Genomic DNA, 27,419 nt, shown 5'->3' on the forward strand with positions numbered 1-27,419 from the left:
CTGCTGGGAAGCCTAGTGGATCATCTGCTGACCTGCTGTTTCTCTCTCTCTCTCTCTCTCTATATATATATATATATATACATAATCTCACTCCTGCGTCTTTACTCTAGTTACATTTCCGCTCACTTTAACTACACCCGCACTTTTTTTGCCACTCCGTCAGCTCACAGTAGTGTGTGTGTGTGTGTGCGCGCGTGTGGGTGGGTGGTTGGCGGCGGTGCGCGTGCAGGTCAGTGATGTTTACGTTTTCATAGCACGGGCGGCGGAGACACGGAGCGCGCGCGCGCGCAGCGAGGCTACGGACGCACGGGCAGAGAGTTAAACACACACGCACGCACGCACTCAAGCGCGCGCGCAAATCTCGATCAGGCGACACCGCGAGGCGGCGCGTAACCGACACCAACACCGACACCACCACCACCGAGACGAGAAGAGAGTGAGTGAGTGTGTGTGTGTGTGTGTGTGCGTGCGCCTTGTTTTTGTTTTCGCGTGCTTTCGAGGAACGCGCGTGACGTTCGTTCGCGCCATTTGGGAGCGGAGAAGCGAAGGAGCGTTTCCGGTCTTGGGACGCGTCGGCTGAGAAGTGCGCACATCATGTACCCGCATGGAAGACCGCAGGTGAGTGATTATTAGTGCCAAAACCAAACTGTCTGATGACTTTGCGACTGGTTTTTTTTCGCAGTGCACGGGGAAAAAAAAAACCCGTTGGGTTACGACGAGGTTAAGGGCAAGAGGTTAAAGAGAAGGAATGTAAAGGTCAAGGTCAGGGTTAAAGGTCGGATTAAGGGGTTAATATTCGCGTCACTGTGGTTCGAACTCATGCACTTCACCAGGGGTTGAACCGATCTGATCCTACAGCATGCACCGACTCGATCCGACACAAGTCTGATCTTTTTTTCTTAGAGGAAAGGGTCCTACACTGTAGCTTTCCTTGTCGCTGGGGTGGTACCCTTATTTTTTTTGTTGCCTTGATATTTCATAAATCTACTGTGTATCCACAGGGGAAGGAGGAGTTTAGTGAAAGGTCAGATCTTTGATCAGCATCTGAATACCTTTTCTTGTGTCTGAAATGCTATCCTTATCTTAGGTGCATTTACTTGGAAATGTGTGTGTGTGTGTGTGTGTAATATATATAGTGTAGCTTTCTAAAAGATCCAAGGCACCGTGTTTAAGACCATACTTGCCTTTTGAGAGGAAGCACCTCATGCACTGTTCTGGCTAAAGAAACTACGCTTGAGGGTACCGATTTGGTACCTTGTTTGATGTACAGTATGGCGTAAAGGTGTGTGATGTATGCTGATGCATGACAGATAAACATAAACACACACATAAGGCGCACACAGCTTGCCTTATTAGCCATGAGGTGCACCAGTAGAAAATTTATACCCCCTGACTGGTTAATGCACCCGAGCTCATTAGCCTTGATGATTTTTTGTTATCTTTGGTCCCCTTGAGGCGCTCGTCCACTCACGGACATTAGGATCCTTTTCACTTTTACCTCAGTACAGCACGCCTGTGCCTCTGATTTCACATAAAGTCAGCATCAGTAGCTTGGCTTGTTTACTGTATCAGGTATCATATAGATATGGGAAAACCTGGTGTTAATGCATCTCTAACTATAATATATTACTGTAAGTACAGGCACAAGTGATAGCAGTAGTACTAATGCAGCCGTCTCGTGTGTGTGTGTGTGTGTGTGTGTGTGTTTGTGTTTAAAAGGACAATGTGTGTATGAGTGCTGTTTTAAGAAAACCTGATATGGTTTATGTGTCTTAATATTTGGATGATGTCAGTGAGCCAGCAGAGGGGGTGTTGCATGAAAAGTGACAGATTGTGTAGGTATCCATGGAGAAAATGAGTGTGTGTACATGTGTGTGTTCATGTGTGTATGTGTGTGTGTGTGTGTGTGTGTGTGTGTGTGGCAATAACTGCATATGGATCCAGGCCACTTCATTCTCCATCGCAAATGTCATGTTATATTACCTTCAAAGGGAAACACGATATTACACACACACACACACATTCACACTCTGCCAAAGCTGTACTTATGATGGCATGTTATTACAGGCCTACAGAGACATGCAGATCAAACAGGTGTGTGTGTGTGTGTGTGTGTTTGTGTATGCACAAGTGTGAGAGAGGGAAAGAGAATGAGAGATTATAATCTGAGAGCTCTGTTGCTCTGTAAATATGATGTGGAGGTGTTGGGTGTACACACACAGGTGTGTTTGTGGCACTGTGGGTGTTGTGTGTGCATAAATACTTACTGCCTCATGCTATTCCTATTGTCATGTGCATGTTTAATACATGTGGAATCTTTTATTTATACTGGCTTATCATACTGTTTTAAAATAGACTCCCTGCAAAAAAAAGTCACCTGCATACAGCTTATGCAATCTAGAGCAAAAAAAAAAAAAACAAGTACACAAAGCATACCTGCTGGTCCAAAAAAAGAGTAGACACTTACATCATTTTTTTCCTGAGACTTTCAGTGGTATGATTTGACATTTCGATAGAAATGCATTTTTAATGGATGGAAAATAATGGATTTAAATGATCCCCTCAGTTGCTTCAGAAATGTTAGAAAAGTACCTCCAGTAATTGGGACTACTTAATAACAATAATAATAATAATAATAATAATAATAATAATAATATAATAATAATAATAATAATAAGAAGAAGAAGAAAAACAACAATAATAATAATTATTATTATTATTATTATTTTTATTTATTTATTTATTTATTTATTTATTTATTTATTTATTTATTTATTTATTTATTTATTATTCTCCAGGCATATCCTCCAGGGTTCTCTGGCAGTCACAATAAACAATTTTAAGTAACAAATAAAACACACCAGGTCCCTAAGTGTGTTTTTTTTTTTATTCCTCTTATACCACAACCTTTGGTAATCATAATTTAAAAACAAAATTAAGACACCATAGACCATTTATACTTGCATTGAATATTATGGAACATCCATAAAGCATGTTATTTCCATGTTCATCATTGCAGATTTCTTTGTCACACTTAATACAAGATTAATAATACAAGTTAATAAAAGAAACAATTGGTGAAATACTGACACTGGAGACTCCTTCCATAAATATTAAATATCCATCTTTATACAGACAAGAAATCTTTATCTTTATCAGAAAGCTAATTATATCAACCGTGATATGCTTTCTTTGTTAAATAACACGTTTCTAATACAAGAGAGTCTTTTCTGTAAAAGAGATGTTACTGTAGGAAGGCTGAAAGAGATTTGTGTTGGTCAAGAGCTGTTGCTTGACCATTCCGCTTCAAGAATTTAACAGCACTCTGGTTTAGAAAACATTAACGCCTTTTGTGGGAATTCTTTTCACTGAGCAGACTGGGTATAATGTGAAGCACTGTTAAAAAGGGTGTTTTTTTTTTTTACCAGCATCACAAAATATAAAAGCCAGTAGTGTGTGATGCAGGTTGTGAATCACGAGTTAACCAGAAGCCCTGGTTGTAATGACCAGACTAAACTGTTTTCCATTTCCATAGTCTTGGAAAAAAATCTCTCTAAATCCCTGACTAGAAACGAACTTGACATCTTCTCTACATCCACCAGGAAGGATGTTGTAATAAACAGAGACCACACTAGGTAACTCTTGGACAGTGAAGAGCTCGAACCCTATCATGTGATCTCAGCTCAATCTAATTTAATTCCCTCTAGTGTATTTAATCTGCAGGATAGTCATTTCAGTCCTGCGGCTGTTATAAAAGGGAAGAGGTAATAGAGATGAGGTCATCACGGTTAAGAGCAGGCCGAGCCGGAGGTTCACACACCGCAAAGTGTGTGTGTGTGTGTGTGTGTGTGTGTGTTTGTTAATACCTACAGTGGGCACGGAGATCACAACACTGAGTGTGTGTACAGTGTACAGTAGTACATCCATGGAGGATGCTTAGAGTTTTGAGCCGTGTATACGTGTATAAATATGTAAAAAATATGTCGTAAAAAAGCAGCATAAACGTTTGAAGAAGATGTGGACAGAAATGTCGCTGTGGCTTTAGGTAAAGACTAATAGTATGTTTTTAATACAGTGCTTATAGCTACAGTTATATAACACTACGCTATTTTCATTTAAAGCAGCAGGTTCATTAAACATATATAAATGAATTAAAGGGGAAAGGGCATAAACACACACACACACACCAATGACCAATTAATTCAGGTGTCATGGTTTGTTAGCCAATTGGAAGCAAGCGGGTGGAGCTATGGTGTGTTAAAAATGGAGTAGCTGCTATTTATTACATGGTGCTCACATCTGACATTTGTCTTGCTGTCTGAAAACAAAGAAAGGGTGAATGGATTGAGCAATCACAGTTTACTCGCATCACAACACAAGCGAAAAGCATTTCAGCGTTGTCCAGAGATTGAGAGTTGAAATGCTGACCATTTCACTGAAATACTTTTCCAGCAGTGAAGCGAGTAAAACTGACTGTGGGAGGAACGGTGTACACTCTGAACCTGTCCATCACAGCGAGACTACCCGATTTTGGGGCGTCTGTGAGCACTTGTATGCGGAAGAGAGCTGATAAGCGCTTTCCTCTGAGTGTTACACTGTCCTGTGATGCAGCAGGAGCAGCAGTTGGCTGGTGGGTGGGAATTAACAAGTGACCAAATCAGGGATCGAGTGTTCTCTAGTTGTCTCTTGATAACAATCTTGGCTTTTAATTTGCTTCATTTTTGTGCACATTTGTGTGGTATAACTCTATTACAAATTACAGTATTAACTGCCTTTTCCTTTTTTTTGTCAGAGTCCTCTTACTTATTTCTCTCATCCTGACTTGGTGATTGTTGTATACTAAACCTGTATGTTACTCCAATAATATCCTGTACGTAAACAAAACTACTTCATCCAGCTACTAGCTCAATTCTGTACTGAATTTCTTATGCACAAAAATAAGATCAAGCGGTCACTAAACACGAATCAGATACGACACATGACATAATTAACAGAATAAATCCAATGACTGGCAAAGCTTATTCAATACAAGAGCATGCAAATGACAAATCTTAGCACAAATGTGCCGGTATAAAATAGAAATGAGGATTTAGTCGATATGAAACACTGTCCTGGTGTCTGATGGCGTGAAAGATTTGATGGCGTGAAAAGGACAGAAAAATTTAGAAAGCATTTTAAAAAAAAAGTATATTCTGTCAGCTAGCTTGTTATTTCTATCATATCTCTAAAATATCTATAAATTGAACTATATCTCATGTCATTATGAAAATGTCACGGCACACACACACACACACACAAACACACTGGTCCTTAAAGAAACAAGAGGCATGTGTGTTCTTATGTGTCATAAAGGATAAATGGTTTGTATTGTGCCCTGTGTGTGTGTGTGTGTGTGTGACAGAGAGAGAGAGAGAGAGAGAAAGAGAAAGAGAGAGAAAGAGGGAGACGCTCTCTTAGTATGTAGTACATTAGTTACATGGATGTGCATGTGATTTTGAATGTTTAGCTAGTTTACTACACTGATGCTAAACACTTGCTGCTTAGCATGTGCCCAGTGTGACTACTCTGACAACGTTCTAGCTAGTTCTAGTTAGGCTACGCTAACCTGAGCATGCTAGGAAAATGTAGCTAGCGAACATTCAAAGTTAGCTTGATAATAGGAATTTCCGTAGATCATGGAAACTTGTGGTGATGTTTGCAAACGTGGAAAGTGTCTGCTTTTGTCTGGGAATCCCATACGCTTCACCTTTAGCCACTCTAATGGCTATTTTTGTAGCCTGAATTTGAATCTTTGACCCCCAAAACCCCCCCAAAATGTGTAAAAATGAAAATATTTTATGATGTTTTTCAGATGCTACAGTTTTGTTTTGTCTCAGTTTGAGTCAAATCAAGTAAAAGAAAATGGCTATTTTAGGATTTGAGTGTGATTAAAATTTCTTTTCTTTTCTTTTGAGGAGTTGTGAATGTGTTTAAAGACAAATCTTCGCCCTAGCACGAACCATCTGTTCTGTGTTTAAAGTGCATACTTTCAGTGTTCATCACTAAATCAGCACTGTGGCCTTTACACTGCATTAAAACACAGAGCACGTGCGCACACACACACATACACACACACACACACGAAACGAGTCCACAAAAACAAAACAACAAAAAGTCCTTCGCGACATTATTTCATATGCTGAAATGACACTCATGATGTGTAGGGTATAATAATAAAAGGAATTCATATACTGACTTCCTAATAACCGCAAAGACGTCTGGACGTTCGTGTGTTACGTGGTGTTTATCATTTCCACTGCAACTTGCTTTGTAGCCAACGTTTAATAAAAAAGGCGTACAGAGGCGACACTGAGACCCCGCTCAGCTGCGGTATTAACATCCATCTCGGTGCGATGTGATGACAAGTGGCTCGCTCTAACACAAGTGTGAAAGGGGTTTCGAAGACACGTCGTGTTCCAGTCCCTCAAACGACATTCAGGGCTTGTCCGAGATGTATATAGACACGTACCCTTCCTAGCCTGAACAGGAAATTTTTCTCAGCTTTATTTTTGGTTTGTCTTTAATTTTTTTAAACACTTTAAACACACAAATACTGGGGAATTGAGATGGGTTTAAAATCACTGTACATGTACACTGTATAGGGGATGATAGTAGGGTACATGATGGTAAGCTAGAACCTACAGAGTACATAGTATCTGCAAGGTAGGAAGTCTTTGACATACAAATGCTGAAAAAAGCAAGTGTAAGTAAAGAGCTTTATTTAACCCACTTCTTCCAGTATCTATCTATCTATCTATCTGTCTGTCTGTCTGTCTGTCTGTCTGTCTGTCTGTCTGTCTGTCTGTCTGTCTGTGTATCTGTCTGTTTACTTAACTATGTCTTTCTGTTTATCTTTTTTTGTTTGTATACAATAAACATCTATCTATCTATCTATCTATCTATCTATCTATCTATCTATCTATCTATCTATCTATCTATCTATCTATCTATCTATCTATCTATCTATCTATCTATCTATCTATGCATAATTACTTGAAATGGGGATTATCTATTAGGAGACATTTAGTCAACATTAGCTAGCAGGAGTCTCCAGTGCCAGTGTTCTGTATTTTATAAATTTCAGTTATTCAGTAATAAGCTGCATTTATTTACTTATTTATTATCTGCTCAAGAGAGAAAAAATTACAGGCTGCTAAAGGAGTATCACTATTCTACTATTACTATAAGTGAAAACGGGAACAAATTTGGCAGGTTGTTGTGATATAAGAGGAATAAAACACTACAGGATTTGGTGTTACAGGAACATAACCACATTCTTGGCATTAACAGTATCTTCAGTTTGCGTTGGTTCACAGCACACCTTCATGTCATGGATTTATTTTGTATAACAGCATGCCCTGTCATGTTTTATTGCTTCAGGTCAGGTTAGATCATGTAAGCTACCCGGATATAAAGATTTAAAGTAAAAGTAAAAGTATTTATGAATGTCACTGACTTCGGTCCCTGGAGGAACGGGATGGTCCGCTGTGGCGACCGCCGAAAAAACAGGGAGCAGCCAAGAGAATCAGAATCAGGTTTAATAGCCAAGTATGGTTTTACACAAACGAGGAATTTGGTGTCGGCTGTTCGTGACACTCAGAAATATGGATATAAAATAATTACACTATACATTTAATTTACAAACAATGCTATTCAGAAAAATGTCACATTATACAGATTATGAGACAAAGAGAAAAATAAATATATATGAATGGCACTGTTTTGCTTTTTCTTACTTGAGAACCTTTTTATGTGATCTCACACCCATTTTTGGTTCTAAAGCCTCTCTCACTCTGAGTCTGTTTACCTAACTATCTGTCTTTCTGTTTATCTTTTCTGTTTGCATAGAGTAAACATCTATCTATCTATCTATCTATCTATCTATCTATCTATCTATCTATCTATCTATCTATCTATCTATCTATCTATCTATCTATCTATCTATCTATCTATCTATCTATCTATCTATCTATCTTGTCCCTCTGTCTGTCTGTTTATCTCTATATAAGGACTAAACATCATGCTAACATTTCCATGTAGGCACAGCCGTATGTCCTATAAGGAATTAGAAATGCTTTTATAATCACAAAAAGTTGAAATATCTGCACATTGTTCCTGTGTTTTTCCTGTGTTGCCTTGCTAGATACATTTTTTTTTTCAGCCAATCAGAGCAAGCCTGGAGCCTGAAACGCTTGTTACAACCAGTGAAAATAGAGAGTAGGAGGGACCACCGGTTAGCTGAAGAACTAGTGACTGTTTGCTAGTGACTCTTTTTTTTTTTTTAAGAAATGAAAAATAAAAATAATAAAAAATTAATTAATACAATTTTTTGTGTGAAACATGATCATATATATATATATATATATATATATATATATATATATATATATATATAATATTTTTATTATTTATTTTTATCATTTATTTAATGGCTTCCTACACAACAGGAAAGCTTGGATAATTCACTTTTAATTATTCTATAAATGTCTTAACAGATATTTTGCTAAAATATTGTGTATCTCCTTTTCGAAACCCATCTCTTGTAAGATTGGTTGCTGCTGTATCTGTGGCCCGTGTAGTGAATATTTCAGCAGCGCCTTATTCACGGCCCTGTGATCCACCCGCCCCCCTTTCTCTCTTTCTCTCCCATCTCGCTCTCTCTCTCTCTCTCTCTCTCTCTCTCTCTCTCTCTCTCTCTCTCTCCTGACACAGTAAAACATTGAGATAGATGGCTGTATTCCTGCAGGATGGCAGTGTGTGCAGTAGCCTGGCCGATAATGCAGTGCTTTGTCATACTGTCTGTAGCGTGTGTGTAATGACCTCTTATTTTTCAGCAGCTGTATCTCCACCACGCTGCCTGCACAGCTGCTCCCAGCCTAAACTACGCACTCTTCACCCCCATTACTCTTTATTTTATCAGGATTATGTACACACGCTATCTTTGTATTAAAGGTTACCTGGCACAGCAAGGCAGGACGTCATGTTACACCGCTTTTTTCTTCACTCAGAAGGAAATGGGTATTTGCCAGCGGCTGTTCTCGGTCACATATTAGTTTACATAACGCTAGAAGAATAAGAGCTGAAATCTGAAGGTAAAAAGTTAATGCTGGGCTATATCTCTGATATCGACTGGTGGATATGAGGCTGCCTAGAAATGAATAAAGGCTGCTTGAGCAAGCATGAGCAATCCATCTGGTGTCCACAAGCTTTCCTTCATGAGGCGTGATCGTGTTGGATGACGTGCCTCGGCGGTAGGGTATAGGACCGCAGGCCTGTGTGCTAGCATGTGAGGAGTTTCATGAAACAAAGCATTTACTGTTCAGGCTGAGATTTTGCAAGCGCCGTTATTCGCAATCCAGAGCGAATAGAATAAAGCAGTATTTATGGATGGAAAAGGGAATTTGTCCTGCACAGACAAGAGCCTTGGCAAGTTCAGCATGAGTTTGTAGACAAAATTAGGCTGTGCCACATAAAATACACTCCTAATATCAATCAAGTGTGCACTAAATACTGTGCTGAAATGTCTAATCATATGTCCTATTATGAGATATTATGTATTATTAAATTGCTTCTGTATAAAAATAATCCATTTGCATTGTGTGTGTATTTAGAAATATACTTAAACATACTTAAGTCACAAAAGAGCTTCCTTATATAGTTATACACACTCACTATATAGAGTATAAACATAACATTGAGACAAAATTATACGGAATTCTACACCGTCTTACAATTTGAAATGTTATTATAATATGGATTCATACTGTATATATCTATGTAAGATCATATTCAAGTGTAACACTGGACTTCTCTATAGTTTTCTCTATAGTTGTGTGTTCTTACTCATTCCTGTAGCACATCTCTTATTCTGGTCTTTTTTCGACCTCATTCTTGTAGGTGAACTAGAGCTATTTGTAGACTGGTACCAGTAAGATTAGAAATGGGTCTGCTGTCCTTTTTCCAGTCATTCAGACATAATATGAGTGTCTTGGATTTAATGTTTGTGTTTGATTGGTCTTAGGCTCCGTTGGTGCCGGGCCATGCGGGCATGAAGTTCACAGTTCTGGAGACGTTGGACCATATCAAAGAGGAGTTCCAGCTCTTCCAGGCTCAGTACCACAGGTGAGGATAACGGTTAAGACTGCGGTCCGAATCTGAGTGCGATTATTTCTGGTTTTAGACTGTCAAACCCTGGTGCACTTGCGTTCGTCTTGCATCATGGGGAACACAACACGACTCAGATTTTTTGTTCTTTTATTATTTTGCCGGTGTGCAGAAAGTCTGATCACGTCTATCTTCTTGCTTGTTTTCAAGTGTGTTGTGGAAATCATAAAAAACACACACGCAGGTTACTTTACTTCCTGAACCTGAAGTTGCATTTATGTTCATACGAATAACAGCTCAGTTCCAGTGCAACTGAATTCACGCTACCTCCAACAGGAAGTCTCGGGTTCGGTACCTCGGCACGCTTCCGGCTCCACATTCCCAGTGAACTGTCCGAGTGAACCGTGCTCTGTTTTAGACTCAGCAGTCAGTGTCAAAGCCTACTTACATCTATATGTTTGCTTTTTGGCACTTTCCCTGTAAAGTTTTTAACAATTTCTAGAATATTCTATTCAGAGATTATTATTTTTTTCAGTGACACAAAAAGAGAAACCTAAGTTAGAGTTTTCTGTTTTTCTCTCAGTCTGAAGTTGGAATGTGAGAAATTGGCCACGGAGAAGACGGAGATGCACAGGCATTACATCATGGTGAGTGCCCTGTTTTGTTTTTGTTTTTTGTTTTGTTTTTTTATGGCAGATTACTCCTAAATGCAGTTTGGAGAGGAAGTCAATAAAAGACTGAAAGCCAATTGAGAAAACGTAGGGCTTCCTTCATTTCCCCTCGTCTCTTTCCACATGGAATAGTCCATGTTATAGGGGTGTACAGTTGGTTATTAATAAATGATGCAGTTTCATTTCTGGTTCTACTTTATAAATCATTAGCGAGCTCATTAGGCACGGTTTCCTCGAAAAAACAGCAGTTAATTTATCTTTGTCACGCAAGCTGAGTAGTTCATTTCATTCGGATTGGAATCAGCACCGGAGCCTGTTTTTACAATCACCTAATTATCTACCTTCACTTCTGTTTTCCGCCCTAGTACTACGAGATGTCGTATGGGCTGAATATCGAGATGCAGAAGCAGGTAAGAAACCCGTAACCTGAGTTATGAGCTCTTTCTTCGAAGACTTAATGCTGTTTTCTGTAACCAACAGGAACAGCAAGCTGAATGTGAATCAGAGTTGACACATTATTATGCAGGGAACATCACATGATAAAGTGATCAATAAAAATGCTAACATAACTCATTAAATGCCAGACTGACTGAATTTATTGCTATAACAGAGGTGGAAAATTAGACAGTATAAACTGTTGTGTCTCAAACCTTTACGTAAATCCTCACAAAAGCACACAGAAAAACCATATGGTGTTATTACTAAACTGCTGTTATAGGAAAATAACTTCACCTTGGAGTCATTATTTTCCAATAATTGCACATCCCAAATTGTGCCTCTCACCTTTTACAATTCAGCGACTTGATACCAATTGTAATTTTCAAACGTTTTAATGAGCACCGTGTCACATTTAGTTTTTAACCTTTTTATTAGTTGCATTTAATGTTGTATAACCTCTGAGAAACAAGTTTCTTCCTGTTATCACTTATGTTATAGCAGCTATAAATAGAAGTTGCTTCATCACCCACTTTATTTAGGGATAAAAACAAATAAATTTAAATCTAATTTTTTGTCTAATATTAATCTTGAACTTTTTATCGGATATTAATCTTTAACTTTTTGTCGAATATTAATCTTGAACCTTTTGTCTAATATTAATCTTGAATTTTTTTTGTCAAATATTAATCTTAAACTTTTTGTCTAATATTTATCTTGAACTTTTTGTCTAATGTTAATCTTGATTTTTTTGTCAAATATTAATCTTGAACTTTTTATCGGATATTAATCTTGAACTTTTTGTCTAATATTAATCTTGAACCTTTTGTCTAATATTAATCTTGAATTTTTTGTCAAATATTAATCTTAAACTTTTTGTCTAATATTTATCTTGAACTTTTTGTCTAATATTTATCTTGAACTTTTTGTTTTATATTTCTTATGTTCTGTAAAGCTGCTTTGAGACAAAGCTCTACACAAATACAATTGAAGAGAATTTCTCTAAAAAAAAAAAAAAGAAGCAGATTGTCATGTTACTGAGAAACTTTAATAGATATAACGTCTGTTTTGATTTTCCCCTAGTGGAAAATGTGTTACAAAAACACTGGAGACTTACACATCCATGCATCCATCCATTTTCTATAGAGCTTATACTACACAGGGTCACCGGAAGACTCTCTCCCCTATCTGGATGAGATATCAGACAGCCCATGTCTTAGGACTGCAGGAGGAAGCCATAGAACCCAGAGGAAACCCCTGAAACATGGGGAGAACTTAGGGAGGAGGCAGGAATCAAACCCTCAACCCTGGAGGTGTGAGGCAAATGTGATAACCGACATGTTTTATATGGGAAAAAAAACCCCTGCATATTATTTACTTTGGAACGAGGGGGCAAGGGGCAAGATGCCTTTATTATCGCCACACATACATTACAGCACAGTTCTTGTCTTTGCATATCCTGAGCTGAGGAAGTTGGGGTCAGGGCGCTGGGCCAGCTATGATGCAGCACCCCTGGAGCTGGGGGGTTAAGGGCCTTGCTCAATTGCCCAGCAGTGGAGCTTGTTGGTGCTGGGACTTGAACCCCGATCCTCCAATCAACAACCCAGAGCCTTATTGATTGTATGGAACATCCACTATTCTTGACATGCTTTGGAAAATTATGAAATATAATCCTATCATTAGGACGAAGTCACTGCTGTGTCATATTTACGCTGCAGAAAATTAGAGCATGTCTTAAATATTAGAAGCCATTTTATACTAATATGCAATAATATTAATGATGAGTATATACCAGACAAAAAAATGCTGCTGATAATGATGATGCTATGCCTCCCCAAAAAACTCTCATTGTCTTATTTTATTACGAAATAATATTTTATTGTTGGAGTATATAGTTATATAGTGAGTATATAGTTTTATTTTACTATAGTTATTTTACTATAGTTATTTACTTTTTATTTTACTCTTTATTTTACTATAGTTACTATAGTATATAGTTTTATTTTACTAAATAAAACTAAACACAAAACACTTGTATGTTTTAGATGCTATTAAACCTGAAATCTGACTTTGATAACATTTTAATTTCTTAAGTTCCTGAACAGAATTTTTCATGATTTTAGGATATCAAATAAATATTTTTCGCACCAGGTTTCGGTTATGAACACCAAAATGTTATCGATCTCTTTTAAAATAACTTTAAAACTGTAATAGTACATCAGTATTACAGTATTAGGCTGCAGACCGCTTACTCCATAGATTGTGCTTTATAAGGAGCACAGATAAGATTCCTTCATCATTCCTCATCATCAGGCTCATAAACCTTTCACCTATATCATGTGTCTACTTAAATAGACTCAAAATTGTTATTGAACACTTTGAGTAACACTGTTCAGAGTTTTTTTGGATTGGGGTTTTTATTTCTCCCAAAAGCTGTGAGATTGTGTGTGTGTGTGTACATACGTAAATACACACCACGTACATACACACATGCAAAGTAGGCTAATCCTGATAAGACCTCTGGTGCTGTTCTCCTTTTCTTTTTTTCTTTTTTTTAGGCCAGTCGGGTTTTAGAGTTTACTGTAAAACGAGCTGACACCGTTAAAGTAGCACTAATACCACAGCGTACTTGGATTCTCCATTCTGATTGGTCAGAAGGTGTTCATTCATTTTCTATAACAGCAGCTCCGACTATAGCTCTTTCTGTAAGTCGACTCACTCGTCCATATTAATCCGATCATTTCCATGTTTCCATAGCAACAGCTTACACCCGGGACAGGCCACATAAACAGGTGTTTGTTTGTTTGTTTTTTGGAATGAATCTCCGGCGTCAGAGGTAACGCTGTGATGAGTTTTGTGACACAGGAATGTCTTAGCAGTTCTTTGGTAAACATCAGCTGCAATTTTTTGGCATTTTAGCTTCAGGTAAAGGAAAATTTGGTTAGTTTATAGCCTGGGAGGCAACAGGAAGTAACTTTGTTCCACTATCTTTTCTCCGAATGTAACTATATAGTGATAAAAATAAATATTAGTCAGTCATTTAAATGAGAGTTGACTAATTGCTGTGGAATAAGGAACTAAAACCTGTCTGGACACGTTGTCTTTAATTCCTTAAACAAATGAGCATGTCAGTCACCGCTTGAGGGTAGCAAAGATATTTTTGGACCTTAAAAGCTTGTTGTGCTTTAAATATTTGCATATATGACGCAGTATTCCTTCTCCAGAAAGACATGAAACACAGACTGGAGCAGGAGCTGTACTGGCTGCCCTCGATTGTCATGTTTAATATGTCCTCTGCTGCTTGATAGGATTTTCTCTGAGCTGTGTGTGTGTGTGTGTATGTGTGTGTGTATGTGTGTGTGTGTGGGTGCATGCGTGTTTCCCTGCAGGCGGAGATTGTGAAGCGGCTCAGCGCTATATGCACTCAGATTATCCCTCTCCTGTCCCAAGAGGTGAGCGAAATTAATGGCACACACACACACACAGACACACACACACACAGCCTTTCACCACCCAACATTAAAGTGTTACTTACTACAGAAGGCCCTTATTCTTCCTCTCACAGCTATTTAGACATTAATTATTTACAACAGAGGTGGTCATCAACACAGCCTAATCTCCCATCCCTTTCATCTATCAATATTTTATACAGCTTTTTTTTTTTTTTTTTACCAAGCAAACAGAGAGCATGCTGGGGATGTTTGAGCCATAATACCCTAAATGAGTCCGGTAGGAGCAATAACAGGAAATAAGCTTGTTTGGCTGAACTGAGCCAAATAGACAGCATTTCTAAAGTGATGTGTCCACTACAGACTTGCTCACTGGATGGCTTGTGTATTAATTAAAGCTTTAAAGATTCCAGCAGTTCAAACTGGCCCAGTGGACTTTATGTTTATGGTGCAGCTGTACCAATACAAACGAGCAAAAACCCAGCGTATATAGACTAATAAAGACGTTACATCATGCACATTTATTTGCGTTATAAACATTAGAACATTAGTGACGGACCAAAATGGGTAATTTTTTTTGGATTTGTTGCATAAATTGTGGGTTTGTATGCTTTGGAACATTTTATTAAAAATCACAACACCAAAAAAAAAAATTATAATGTAATTGTAAAAAAAATATAATTAATTTTTTATTTGCTTGAATTCCACAATTTAAAAAAAATAAAAAAATATTATAAAATATTTTTAACCCATACATTCACCAAGCTGACAATAAATAAATAAAATTTTACATTTTATTAAATGATAGTATCTTGAATATGTAGTCGAATTGATCCAATATTTCTCATTATGAGCTGACGATAAAACAGATACACTTAGTGAGACGCTTTCAGACATTTATTCTCATTTCAAGCTTCTCGTTCTCACTGACCTGTTAAATCAGCGATTGTTTTTCCCAGCGTCCCGACGTGTCAGCACATGAATTTTCTTGTGTACTGTGTGTTTTTTCTCCATCCTGTCATCCTTCTCTGTGCCGGTCCCAGGAAATGAGGCGTGGCCTCTCACACTTTTTTTTTTTTTCCTAATAAAATCAAACACTGTATTAAACTGTTATATGTGTCTTTTATATCAATGATACAAGACCTCTCAGAAAGATAAAAAGTACTCAGACAACTACACCTATCTAAGTGAATAGATAAGGCTATGATAGATAAGAGATAATGTGATTGTTTTCTTTTATACCCTTTTGCTGGAAAGATTTAAAGTGGATCTTTTTATAATTTTGTAGCATCAGCACCAGGTGGCTCAAGCTGTTGAAAGATCCAAGCATGTGAGCATGGCTGACCTAAATGCTATCATAGGGGTGAGTATGTGGATTTTTTCCACTTTCACCTCACTAATCGCACATTATTACAGCACTAACATGACCAGACACTAGCATTACACTGTGTACGTCCTATCATTATGTTCTCACTACAATTTCACAATTTCTGCATTCTCTATGACTTTACATTCTTAGCATCGCTATTACATAGATCCCATTCACACGCACGTTATAACTATCGGGTATATCGGTTATTTGAGCCGTTAGTGACTTCTTTCTTCGCCTGCCTCTTTAGCAACAGCAGCTCCAGCACCTGTCCCATCATGCTCCAGGCTTCCCCCTGACGCCACACCAGTCAGGCTTGTCTCTCGGAGCAGGAGTCGGTCTCATGGCCCTCCCGGGGGCGTTCCCCTTCCCTCCACATCTGGTGCCTAAAGACGACGTCGCTCACCCCGAATCTGTGGATCCTAGAGGTACGAAAGAAATATCTTTTCAAAACTCTGTTTAGGCTTCACTTTGTGTGTCTTGATGATTAGATTGAGATTACAATATAAAAACAGAAGTGTAGTGTAAATGCACTAAGATAGGTGACATCTTCCCCTGCTTGTGCTCTCTGTAGCCAAACGTGTGTTCTGAGATGATTTTCTGCACACACCGGTAAAAGAGAGCTAATTTGAGCTACTGAATCTTTCCCCTCAGCTAGAAATATCACCTCTTACATCAACAAGTTTTCTGTCCACAAAACCTACTCCTAATTTTTCTGCCTAAAGTCTAGAGACTGTATGCTGCCTGAAAATCCCAGGAGATCAGAAGTTTCTGAAAGACTCAAACCACCCCATCTGGCACCAATAGCCATGCCACTGAGAACAAATCTTTTCTAAAGTTTAATGTGGACACTGAAGCGCTTGCTCTGTATCTTCATGGGTTTTTTTTTTTGCATTGTAGTGCTTCCACATGATTGGCTGATAAGCCGGGATAATTGCATGAATGTGTAGATTTACAGGTGGCAACAAAGTGATAGCGGTGGATAGCGAGTGCGTATGGATACTGTATTTGGGGGTGAAGTCAATGGAAACTCCCATAATGACTTGGGATTGATAAACATGCTGCAGGAGGGAGGGAGTTCTTCCAAATTGTTTGTAGGAAGCAGTTCTATAATGTTTAGATTTGTTTTATACAATTTTTCAAACACAACACAGCAACCAGAATTGAATCTGTCTCAGCAGAGATGACTTAAAAAAGTGTAAATGCTGTAAAAGTAGAAAAATCCGATACAACATTCAGGACCAGGTGTGAACAGAATCAGAATTTAGTCGGCTATTGTCAGAAAAAATAATGCTTAATGCTTCAATGATTGACATTTTAATAAAGTGTTTTCAGTGTTGTGAAACTGGATCATAAACGACTCCTACTCCAGTGTTTCACTACGACATGACGTGACTGTATTGCTGAATAACTCTTTTTTATTTTTATTTCTTTATTCTTCTAGATGGTGCTCCGAACAGGGTGAGTACATACCATAGTCATGTATATCAGTCAGGGTTGGAAATGAATAGGGGCTCGGGGCAAAAAAAAAAGGCCCACTGAAAATGACCAAAACACTCCAGATATTTTAAATGTATGAGCAGAAAAATAACCAGTAATAAATTCCTATTTTTTATTAGCAACATTTAGTATCGCGGATAATTCACTCCATATTTCTGAAATCTCTGCACGTCCGTCTGCGTACTGTGACTCACGAGGTTGGGTGCAACAAAAATAAATAATAGAAATGATAATAAAGATTTTAACCTACTCAAAAATGCCCTCATGAAACTAATAAATGCCTCTGAGAATCAACTCCAGAGAGCGAATAGGATGCGTCACTTTCAGACCCTGATATCAATATGAGCAGATGAGTGACTAACATTAGAGAAATTTTATAATAATCTGTCACGTAAATTGTTTCATCTACTGCAGGCGAGTCTTATTGATTTTGTGTTCTATGCATATGAGGAGCTGCTGCTGGGCTGAGTCCGATGTCTCACAGGATCATCAGTCAGGGGGATAAATGGAGTTTGTGTAGCTTTAGTGTTCAGTGCAGCATAAAGCTGCTTGTTTATTTCTCTCCGGTTTCCCATTGGCTAGTACAGTGAAGTGCTGAACATGCTGCAGGCGCTCGTGTGTTATATATCTTACTGCAGAGCAAGCACACCAAACTTTATTATTAGTATAGTTTAATACATAATTATACGTATTCCGTAGTATAATTATCAACACAGTGTTTGTCAGTAATGATGATATAACGCTGACAAATCCTGTGTCATATCCTGGTATAATTAGCTAAGGAATAACACACGCCAGGACATTATACGGAATTAATCAGCGATGGTGCGGCCGACACGAAGAGTTACCGTTACCACCCTGAACTTGATTGTTTTTTTAATGGCATCACATCCTGAAGCCATTTGTCAACCATTCACTAATGAACGTGATGTACTTCTTTTAAAAATCCATTTATAGTTTCATTTAATGTTGTGGAACGTCGATGAAACAAGTGCCTGTTATGGCTTACATTACAGCATAAGTAGCTATAAAGCTATAAACACCAGCATTTTATTTCTCTTTCTTGAAGTTAATAAGACAAAAACATAAAGCTTGTCATGTTATCGGACGAAAATACAAAGCCCAATGTCTGAAAGACGCTCCCTCTTCACAAAACGTACGTTTGCAGAATTATCCCTGTTACAAAGCACTAAAACCGGAGACTCCTTCTAAAAAATACTAAACATATTAACATTTACGCAGGTATTTTTAATCCACCGCACATCTACGTCAACATATTAGATAATGTATGAGATCTGAATTGAACTATGAACATTGTAGGCGGAGCTACCCTCAGGCTTTCCGGGCCAATCAGAGTTGAGAATTCAACAGTGCTAAACAACACTATTTTACACCATTCAAGAATATATTTACTTCATTTATTCTATAGTGTATATATATATATGTATCTGGTATAGTAAGTTCCAAAAATATTGGCACCCTTTCTTAAAATTACTGTAATAAAAGAAAACAATTCATTTAAAAGCATTCATTTCTTTGAGAGAATTGTCTGACTTTTATTTCATCTCAGTTATATTTGTGTAGCGCATTGTCACACAGTATATTTATAGAATTATATGAATTTAGGATACAGATTATAAAATTTTAATTTACCCCTAATGAGAAAGGCAGAGGTGACGGTGGTGAGGGAAAAAAAACTCCCTGATGCCAAACATTGCGAGGAACCAGGCCCAAAAGGAAACCTCATCACACCAGATAGTGTGATTTATAAATAACTGTGTACTATATAGTGCAGTCATAACCAGTGACACCAGGAAATTCATCCCAGTTGAAGTTGCACTGACGGAGAGTCGACTTTTTACGTGTGTCAATTTTCTCATTGACACACGTTCCATATGAGACATGCTCCATATAAGTTTCCATTTGGCTTATGTGGTGTTTAATGTGTATCGGTGCTCTATGTTTGACAGAGTTTTGCAGAATCGGCTGCAGTGAGTCAGTCTGTGGGTCAGAGGCTGCCTCTGCCTCTAGGCTGCTCAGCCGAGTCTGCGACAGAAAGCAAGAGAAGCAGTGCAGAAGGAAAACCTCGAGTTCCCACACCCCGGGTACGGCGCTCGCTCTTACACACAAGCTCACATACAACAAACACTGTGTCATATCCTGGGCTGATTGACTCATACTTTTTCTTAATTAGATCCTGTACATGGGAAAGCAGCTTTTTTAAAGGAACAGTATGACCTCATATGTAAACAGTGAAGTGAGTTTAGTGTGCCATGTCTGCACTGGAGCTACAGGAGGTTATTGTACACTGTAGAAATACTTATACATGGACCTCAAATGAAATATTTAAACATTAATCCTTACAGCTCTCAGGTACTTTGTGCTTTGAGAAACTCGGAGCTGTGGGACAAATTGCAAGAGAAAAAAATTTCCAGTTTTCCAAACTGAGAAAAATGTCTGCATTCTTTTCTGATTGCGAATCTCTTTGACGTTTGGTCCATTTCATAAAGCTCACAGTTAGTCATATGAACCACATTACAAGCCTGTGAGACATCACCGAAGAACTGACGGTTAAAGTCGATTTCCCCCGAAAATTGGGGGCGAGGCAGACGTTTTACAGGCGTAGCGTCTGCATTATTTCTGTCATTGTCAGCACAGGAATAACACAACGTTTATTACGCATCATGGAGCGCTAATGTCTTCCATACACTTCGCTGTTCCATACGCTTGACCTTTTCCCACTAATAAAACACAAAGTTATAAATTACACTCAGGTATAGACAGATTATATTGCTGTTTATTCCTTTTTTTCATCAAAACATGATTATGAGACTGCTCCTGCACACACACTATGTCGTTTGACTGAAAATCTTTGCAGGTAGTGACAGATTCCTTTAAAAAATAGTGTGTTAGAGATGTCATGGAGTCTGGAAAACTTTTTGCCCTGATTAATCAAGCATTCATGTCCGCAAAATGACTTTCTACGACTTCAAACATGACAAAATGTTATTAAATGAAACAACACAACGAAGTATGCGAGATTCGACGAGATACCAATGAAATATTAAAATGTAATTTTAAATTGTAATAGCATTGTATTAGCTATGCAACGAGATCCTCTGCAGAGAATATTACAGCTTCCTTGCAAGCATGCCTTTGGAATACTGATGACGCATACCAGTGAGACGGGGCATGGATAGTGGGGGGAGAAAAAGCTGTGGATGGTAGTGTATAGAGTAGCGTTTTCTACCGAGTGCCATGGAGATTTTTAGAGAAAACAAGTTCATCTAGAGGGCTAGTGTGTAACACTGAAGTAGCCTGAGCTTGTAAGTCTGTGTGGGATGTTCTCTGTGTGTCTATATGGGTTTCCTCAACCCTCTCAAAAACATATCAGTAGGTGGATTGAGTAGTCTGAATTGCCCCGAGGTGCGAGCGTGTGTGTGTGTGCATTTTGCGCTACCATGGCCTGGTGTTCCGTCCAGGGTGTATTCCTCCATCGTGCCCAGTGTTCCTGGGATAGACTCCAGATTCACCACCACCACCACCAACCCCGACCAGGATAAAGCTCTTACTGAAGACGAATGAATGAACACATTGAGTTTCAGTGCAGATAAATGTCACTAGACAGAAATAAATCCGATTCCGGGGCACTGCCGTTCCTTATATAGACATATACAGGCTGATGATGAAAGAGGAAGATAATTGATGACATTTCGCTTTTTTCCTCTAGGACAGAGATGTGGAAAAAAATGAGGACAGTTTGAAACGGGACAGCACTAAAGAGGTACGGCCTAATTATTCTGTTCCTGCCTCTTCCTCCATGGCCCTGGCCTAACGTCAACATCGTGTCTATAATTATAAGCCCCAGTCAGGACATGCTTGAATTACCAGCTTTTCACAAGTAGGAGCAGAAAAGTAATACGGCTGCTACAAGGAAGATTTAAAATAGCAAGTTTGCAACCACAAATCCAGTTTCCCAGAACCATATTATCCATAATCTGGTGCTTTAACTGCCATTGTGGAATCACTCTGAACCAGGAAAAGATTTACAACAGTCTGGATTTAAGGCAGTATATATTTATTTAATTATTTATTTATTTTGCATTTTGTCAGTTACATAATATCTACATACCGATTCTTTGTCCTATTGCATTTACATTTACGCCATTTGGCAGACACCCTTATCCAGAGCGACTTATATTTTATCTCATTTTATACAGCTGAGCAATTGAGGGTTAAGCTTGGTGATCCTGGGACTCGAACTCCAATCAGTAGTCCAATATATTAACCATTAAGCTACAACATCCCCACATTATCGACTTCTAAGATGTCCCACTAACTCATGTCACTCTGTGATTTTTCTATCAATACAAAATATCCAAATATTAACTGTCCAAAAAGACGTGTCTTGGCATCTCTAAATTGTCTGTAGACACACTGTTTTCTGTTAGAATCTCGTTCAGTGTTCCCCTGCCTTTCCCTGAGACCCTATGTAGGATAAATGCTACAGAAAATGTTATTGAATAATGATGCGCTACGCAAATGACATATAATCATTCTCTTCTTAATATGGCTCGTCTCCTGTTTATTGGCCTTGGAAGAAGAGTGTGTCTCCAACAGCAGGGTCTCCCAGGTCTGCCGATGGGAATGGCGTGGACAGCCGAAATTCGTCCAGAGACGTCCGATCGCCTTCCTCTGGCTTCCCGCACACGCACACACCCAACCAGCACAAGAGTCCCCCTCAGGTACACACTACACGTTTCCTAGGCATATAGAAAGAATACAGCACTGTAGCTGATATATGGTGTACAATATGCACATATGTGAGATATGTGCTTTCCTGCAGAGCAAGGAAAAGCTGTCAGCGTAGACAAGCGGCTTTGTTAAACCCTGCTGCAGTGGGGAAGTGGGTGGAGGGATAGATGGGATTAGTGGGGTCTTTTTTCATGGATTTTTTCAGTACACTGGTAAACTGAACAGTCATTTCATCCAGTAATAAAAATCTCATTTTAGTAACTGGAAGTGTTTAAGGTTTAAGGTTTTGCAAATCATACCTTCTGTCTGGAGGTGAAAAGAAGAGGACTTTACCATAGGACATTTGAACATCCTAGGCTGAGTGCCAGTCGACACTGATGTCTCTCCCTGATGGGAGGAACACGCAAGTTTAAATAAAACCTCTGACAAGAATATTGGAAAAGCCTAGGCTTGCACGTCGATGGAAACCTCGGAGCTGATGGTATAACTGTTTTATAAATAGACTATAAAAGCCTTCGACTTAGAAACGTCATTTTACGGCGAAAGCTTGAACTGAAGCTAAAGTAAATAACATTAGAACAATGATATATTGCCTGTCTAACGTTAAAGAAGGTTATTATTATTATCTTTTGGAGTCAAGTCAAGTCAAGAAGCTTTTATTGTCATTTCAACCACATATAGTTGACGCAGTACATAGTGAAATGAAACAACGTTTATCCAGGACCCATACAACATATAATTACAAACAGAACAACACAGAGCTAGGGACAGAAAGTTTGTCCTAGCTACATAAAGTGCAACCAGGTGCAAACAGTGCAAAGGCAAAACAGTGCGGAAACAGGAAGTAGGGGAAAAAAACCCAACAACACAAGACAGGACACGTAGCGCCGAAAAGAACATGTGCAATGAAATAAAATGGAATGTGATGTGCGAACTTGAGAAACTGTAAAAACCAGTTATCTAATAACATATATGTTTGTAACACATATAGCAGCATAACAAATAAGGTACAGGTTTCGTAAGGAGTTAAAAGAATTTCCGTCCTTTTTCATAGAAGAGCAGCGGATTAAGGTAATAGAGTTGTATAATTTAGTCCAAACAAACAAACCTAGAAATAAATAAATAAATCAATCAGTCATTATTCTATAAAATAAATTCAAGAAATAAAAAAAAAGTAAAACATTGCAGAGAAAAAGTTTTTTTTTAAATAAACTTTAATAAACTAAAAGTTTATCATTTTATAAGGAGTATACGTAATACTTATTTTCTAATAAGTCCACAAGATAGGTTTAATTGTAGGATTAATTAATATTTATTAGTTAATGCTGGAGGACACAACATCTACAACAACGCCTGTACTTCTACTGGTTAGAAGTTCCTGCTATCACTTCCATTATAGCAGCTATCATATATTTCCTTTGTTGAATTAAAAAAAAAAAAAAAAAATTTCAATATTAAAAAGAAAACATAAAACCTCTCATCACAGATATCAACATTTCAACAAATCGATAAATCCCACACAGTTTAGATGAGTTTCTATATGCTGTCCTATCTCCTGAATATGTCGTTACTATAGAAACGATACTGTCCTATAGAAAACAATGAACACTTTCCGACCAATCAAAATTCAGCAGCCGTGTTATAGAATACTTGTATATGTACTGATGTATAAATCTGATTCGTACGATTCTACAGGTTTCCCACCCGTGCCTCCTGGCTGAACTTTCAGCTTTCAACCCGGCTTTAAATTTGCCTAAAAAATTTGCAAACGATTTGAATAGAGACCTTGTTGCTGTTTTAAGTACAAAAAAAAACCAAAACAACAACCCGAGTATTAGCATCGAGTTTAAAAGATACTGACGCATTCAGTAGTAAGGTCATTTCCATTTTTTTTGCAAACACTTCCTGTATTTTTATTATTTTTATTTTTATTTTCCAGGAGAAAGCGCGCTCTCGTTCTCCATCTCCGTCACGTGACGCTCCGTCTCCTGCGCCTCCTCCTCCTCCGCCTCCTCCTGCTTGTCCTCTGTCCTCCCCAGCATGCGCTCCCTCTCCTCCTGTCCAGCACTAGGTGAGATACACCTACACTCTCCACAGTCAACACATGTCCTTTTTGTTTATTTGCTTATAAAGTATAGTAAAATATTACAGGCATTATCTATGAATTTATACTACAATATTACACATCATAATAGACACACTCGATACATATTTATTCATTAACCATCTGTTTATTTATTTTTCTTTTGCAATTTGAATCATATCTGGATTATATGCCTACTTGTAACAGTATGGATCATTGCTCCGTGTATAAGAGTACACCCTTTGTATAAGATAAACCTAAAGATATTTATAGCCACAAGACATCATTTTTTTCCCACAGGTGTACCTTCACTTTCAAATGTAATAAAATGATTATTTTATATTAATGTATTATTTGTTAAAGCATGTAAAAATACAATACCAGTGTAAACGTTTGCATTACCCTCCATGAATGCCCATGCTTTGCCCAGAAGCCTCCTTTAAACCTTTCTTATCTTCCGAAGAGCTTTTAGATTCTCTCAGGTGTAATATTCAGGCCAACTGTAGTCTTACAACCTGTTTGTCACACAGTCCCTGCTTTAAGTCAGGTTTGGGGACTGAGAGGGTGGTGACAAAACTGGAAAAACAAACGAAATCAAATCGGTTGTTTCCGCTGAAAAACAAGAAGGTGTACAAACTTTTGCACTGCTGTAATGTTATTGCCATTAGCCAGATCTAAATCAAATAAATGACTCTTTCTATTTGTTTCTAAAACTCTCTAAATCTTTCATGACAACGTTCCTCCTTAATAAAAACGTGATAGTTTTCCACATTGCCTCGAGTCACTCTTATTCATATTGTAGTATATAACCAGTTTGTATGTAAAAACAAAAAAAGAAAGAAAGAAAAGTTTCTTTTCGGTTGAATCCAGCCTCGTCTTCAGAACGCGAGTTTCATGCTTGTCCTGAATAGAAATGAAACGCCGATACTGTCATCGTGCAGCTCGATGAAAAGCGTGACACGTTTGTCTTGCCGTCCTCGCAGGACCCCACTCCGTTTCATGGAGTGAGACGGGTGGGTGATGAAGTGGCCCTCCCACGCCCACCCACCAAAACCCAGCACACACCGGCTCCGTCCCATAGTGCAACGGGGTCGAGGACCAGGTGCCTTGCCAGGGTTGTGCATTTGTCCACCGAGTCTTGGAGCTGTACACAATCTGCGTCCACTTCACTGCAGGGCCATGCCAGCGGCACAGCTTAACACGCCAATCAATCAGCTGTTACAGTGATTGACAGGTCTATCAGCCAATCAGGCAGCTGGAGTGCTGTGGCAAAGCTGCGCATTTTGGTGAGTGGCTATTGAGAATTTCTTCACAATTATACAGGATTATGATATACTGAGGCTCCATATAAATAATATCATACTGTCATTTTATAAGTTTTGGATTTGTTTCTGTATTTCAGCAGTACGCAAGTGAGAACAAGTCCTGTTGACCCTTGCTAACCATGGGAAACTTAAAACCTAGCAAGACACAGAAATTGACTGAGACCCTTTAACAACTCCCAGATAAACACCAACCTTTAAGACTGTTGTGTGGATCGTCAAAAGCCGAGGAAGGTGACCTTTATATTGTCTTTTATACTCTCAGTTTATGCACTGGGAACGCGTCATTTCTGCATTTCTCACAGCTACATGTGCACGAGTACATATGTCTACTGCTGGAGAGAGCTACAGTGACTGGAGGACACAATGACCGTTCAGGGTCAATCTAGCTTAAGCACCCTAAAGAGACTGTAATTTTATATTATATTGTCGTTTTTTTTTGTTAACATCAGAAAGCATCCATATCTGCGTAGTTTATCTATCACTCTTGCACAAGCCACTCACTCTGTAAGCAGTATTTTCAAGCTGTTCCTTCAGCTGGTCATCTGGAGCCGCCTTCTACAGCAGCCGGGAACGAAGAATTCCCCAAATGATCATCTTCAGTTTACATTCAGATGATCCAAGAACTGTAATAAAGAGAGCAATGTTCAGAATGCTGTCATAACACACACACACACACACACACACACACACATACTGCCATTCTTAACTCCTGGACTATGAAATATTTGTGCTGTTAGGCTGAGTTTCAGAGAATAAAAACAGAGAGCAGTGAGAATGAATTTGAGGAGGAATCGGAGCCGGAGCTCATATTTTAAACAAGACGACCATCTCAAGTCGGGATTTCTTTTTTTTGTAAAAACACATTCTAGTATTAACTTTTTCAATCTTAATACAGTAAAGACAGAGAGCCACTATTACTGCATTGCATTTGGCTCTTTTTCCATCACAAGGGCGTATCAGCAGGAAGGCCATATGAGGCAAATATTTTCTACCCTTGATAGATCAAATTGAACATTCCAGACGATATAATATAATAATTTTCCAGTGAAATATGATCCCTATTCCGTTTTTCTTCGCAATTTTTATTGGAAGGTGTTTACTAAACACTATCCCAAACAGTATTAACTCCGAAAATGTATCCCTAGGTTAAATCTAATTTATGACCCTATAGAACACACAGAGTCCAAGACATATTACATGACTGTAGGGATCAACAACATTATTTCTTGGACATCGGTTGAAATTTTTCATTCAGTTGCTGGGCTTTTTGGAGGCAGTATATCACTGAGTGTAAAGATTCATATCTGTGCACCGGTCTCTGTATTTGTGATACAGCTGAACTGATTCAAAACAAGTTGGTGCTTGTGACTGAATCATGTGCATGACTTTTTTTTCTTTTTTCTTTTTCTTTATTACTATTATTCAGAAATATTAAATGACTTTCCTTTTTACATTGTGTTTATCTCTTGTGCTCTTTTTGGTCTCCTAATAAATAGACATACATCTGGATTGCATGTTTTCTATGACTTACTGACCTGTGTTCCTTGCTGTCCTCTGCACATAGGTACAGAAACACACACAGATTTGTTACGTCATGTGTTTGAATTCCTAGTTGACATTTTTAGGACAGAATTTATGATTCTGTTGCTTGTCCTTATGTAAAACTGTCTTCTTAGTGTATTGATACCT

At 38.3% G+C, this 27,419-nt stretch overlaps 1 protein-coding gene across 4 annotated transcripts; it reads left to right on the forward strand.

Moving 5' to 3' along the window:
* On the forward strand, window positions 1-27,180 carry tle2c (TLE family member 2, transcriptional corepressor c). 4 transcript variants are annotated; one of them, XM_058418810.1, is made up of 14 exons: window positions 1-618; window positions 10,061-10,161; window positions 10,727-10,790; window positions 11,180-11,224; window positions 14,639-14,701; window positions 15,987-16,061; window positions 16,318-16,495; window positions 17,512-17,528; window positions 19,538-19,672; window positions 21,298-21,351; window positions 22,172-22,312; window positions 24,262-24,393; window positions 25,389-25,691; window positions 25,808-27,180. In XM_058418810.1, exons 1-12 carry the CDS (start codon window positions 595-597, stop codon window positions 24,391-24,393), a joined length of 1,029 nt encoding a protein of 342 aa, XP_058274793.1. In that variant the 5' UTR covers window positions 1-594; the 3' UTR covers window positions 25,389-25,691; window positions 25,808-27,180. The 4 variants fall into 4 exon arrangements, with proteins under 4 accessions (XP_058274793.1, XP_058274794.1, XP_058274791.1 ...); XM_058418808.1 differs by having other exon boundaries at window positions 4-618; window positions 22,169-22,312; XM_058418809.1 differs by having other exon boundaries at window positions 4-618; window positions 22,169-22,312; window positions 25,811-27,180.
* The last annotated feature ends 239 nt before the right edge of the window (window positions 27,181-27,419 follow it).

The sequence above is a fragment of the Hemibagrus wyckioides genome, linkage group LG20, assembly GCF_019097595.1.
Source record: "Hemibagrus wyckioides isolate EC202008001 linkage group LG20, SWU_Hwy_1.0, whole genome shotgun sequence".
Lineage (NCBI taxonomy): Eukaryota > Metazoa > Chordata > Actinopteri > Siluriformes > Bagridae > Hemibagrus > Hemibagrus wyckioides.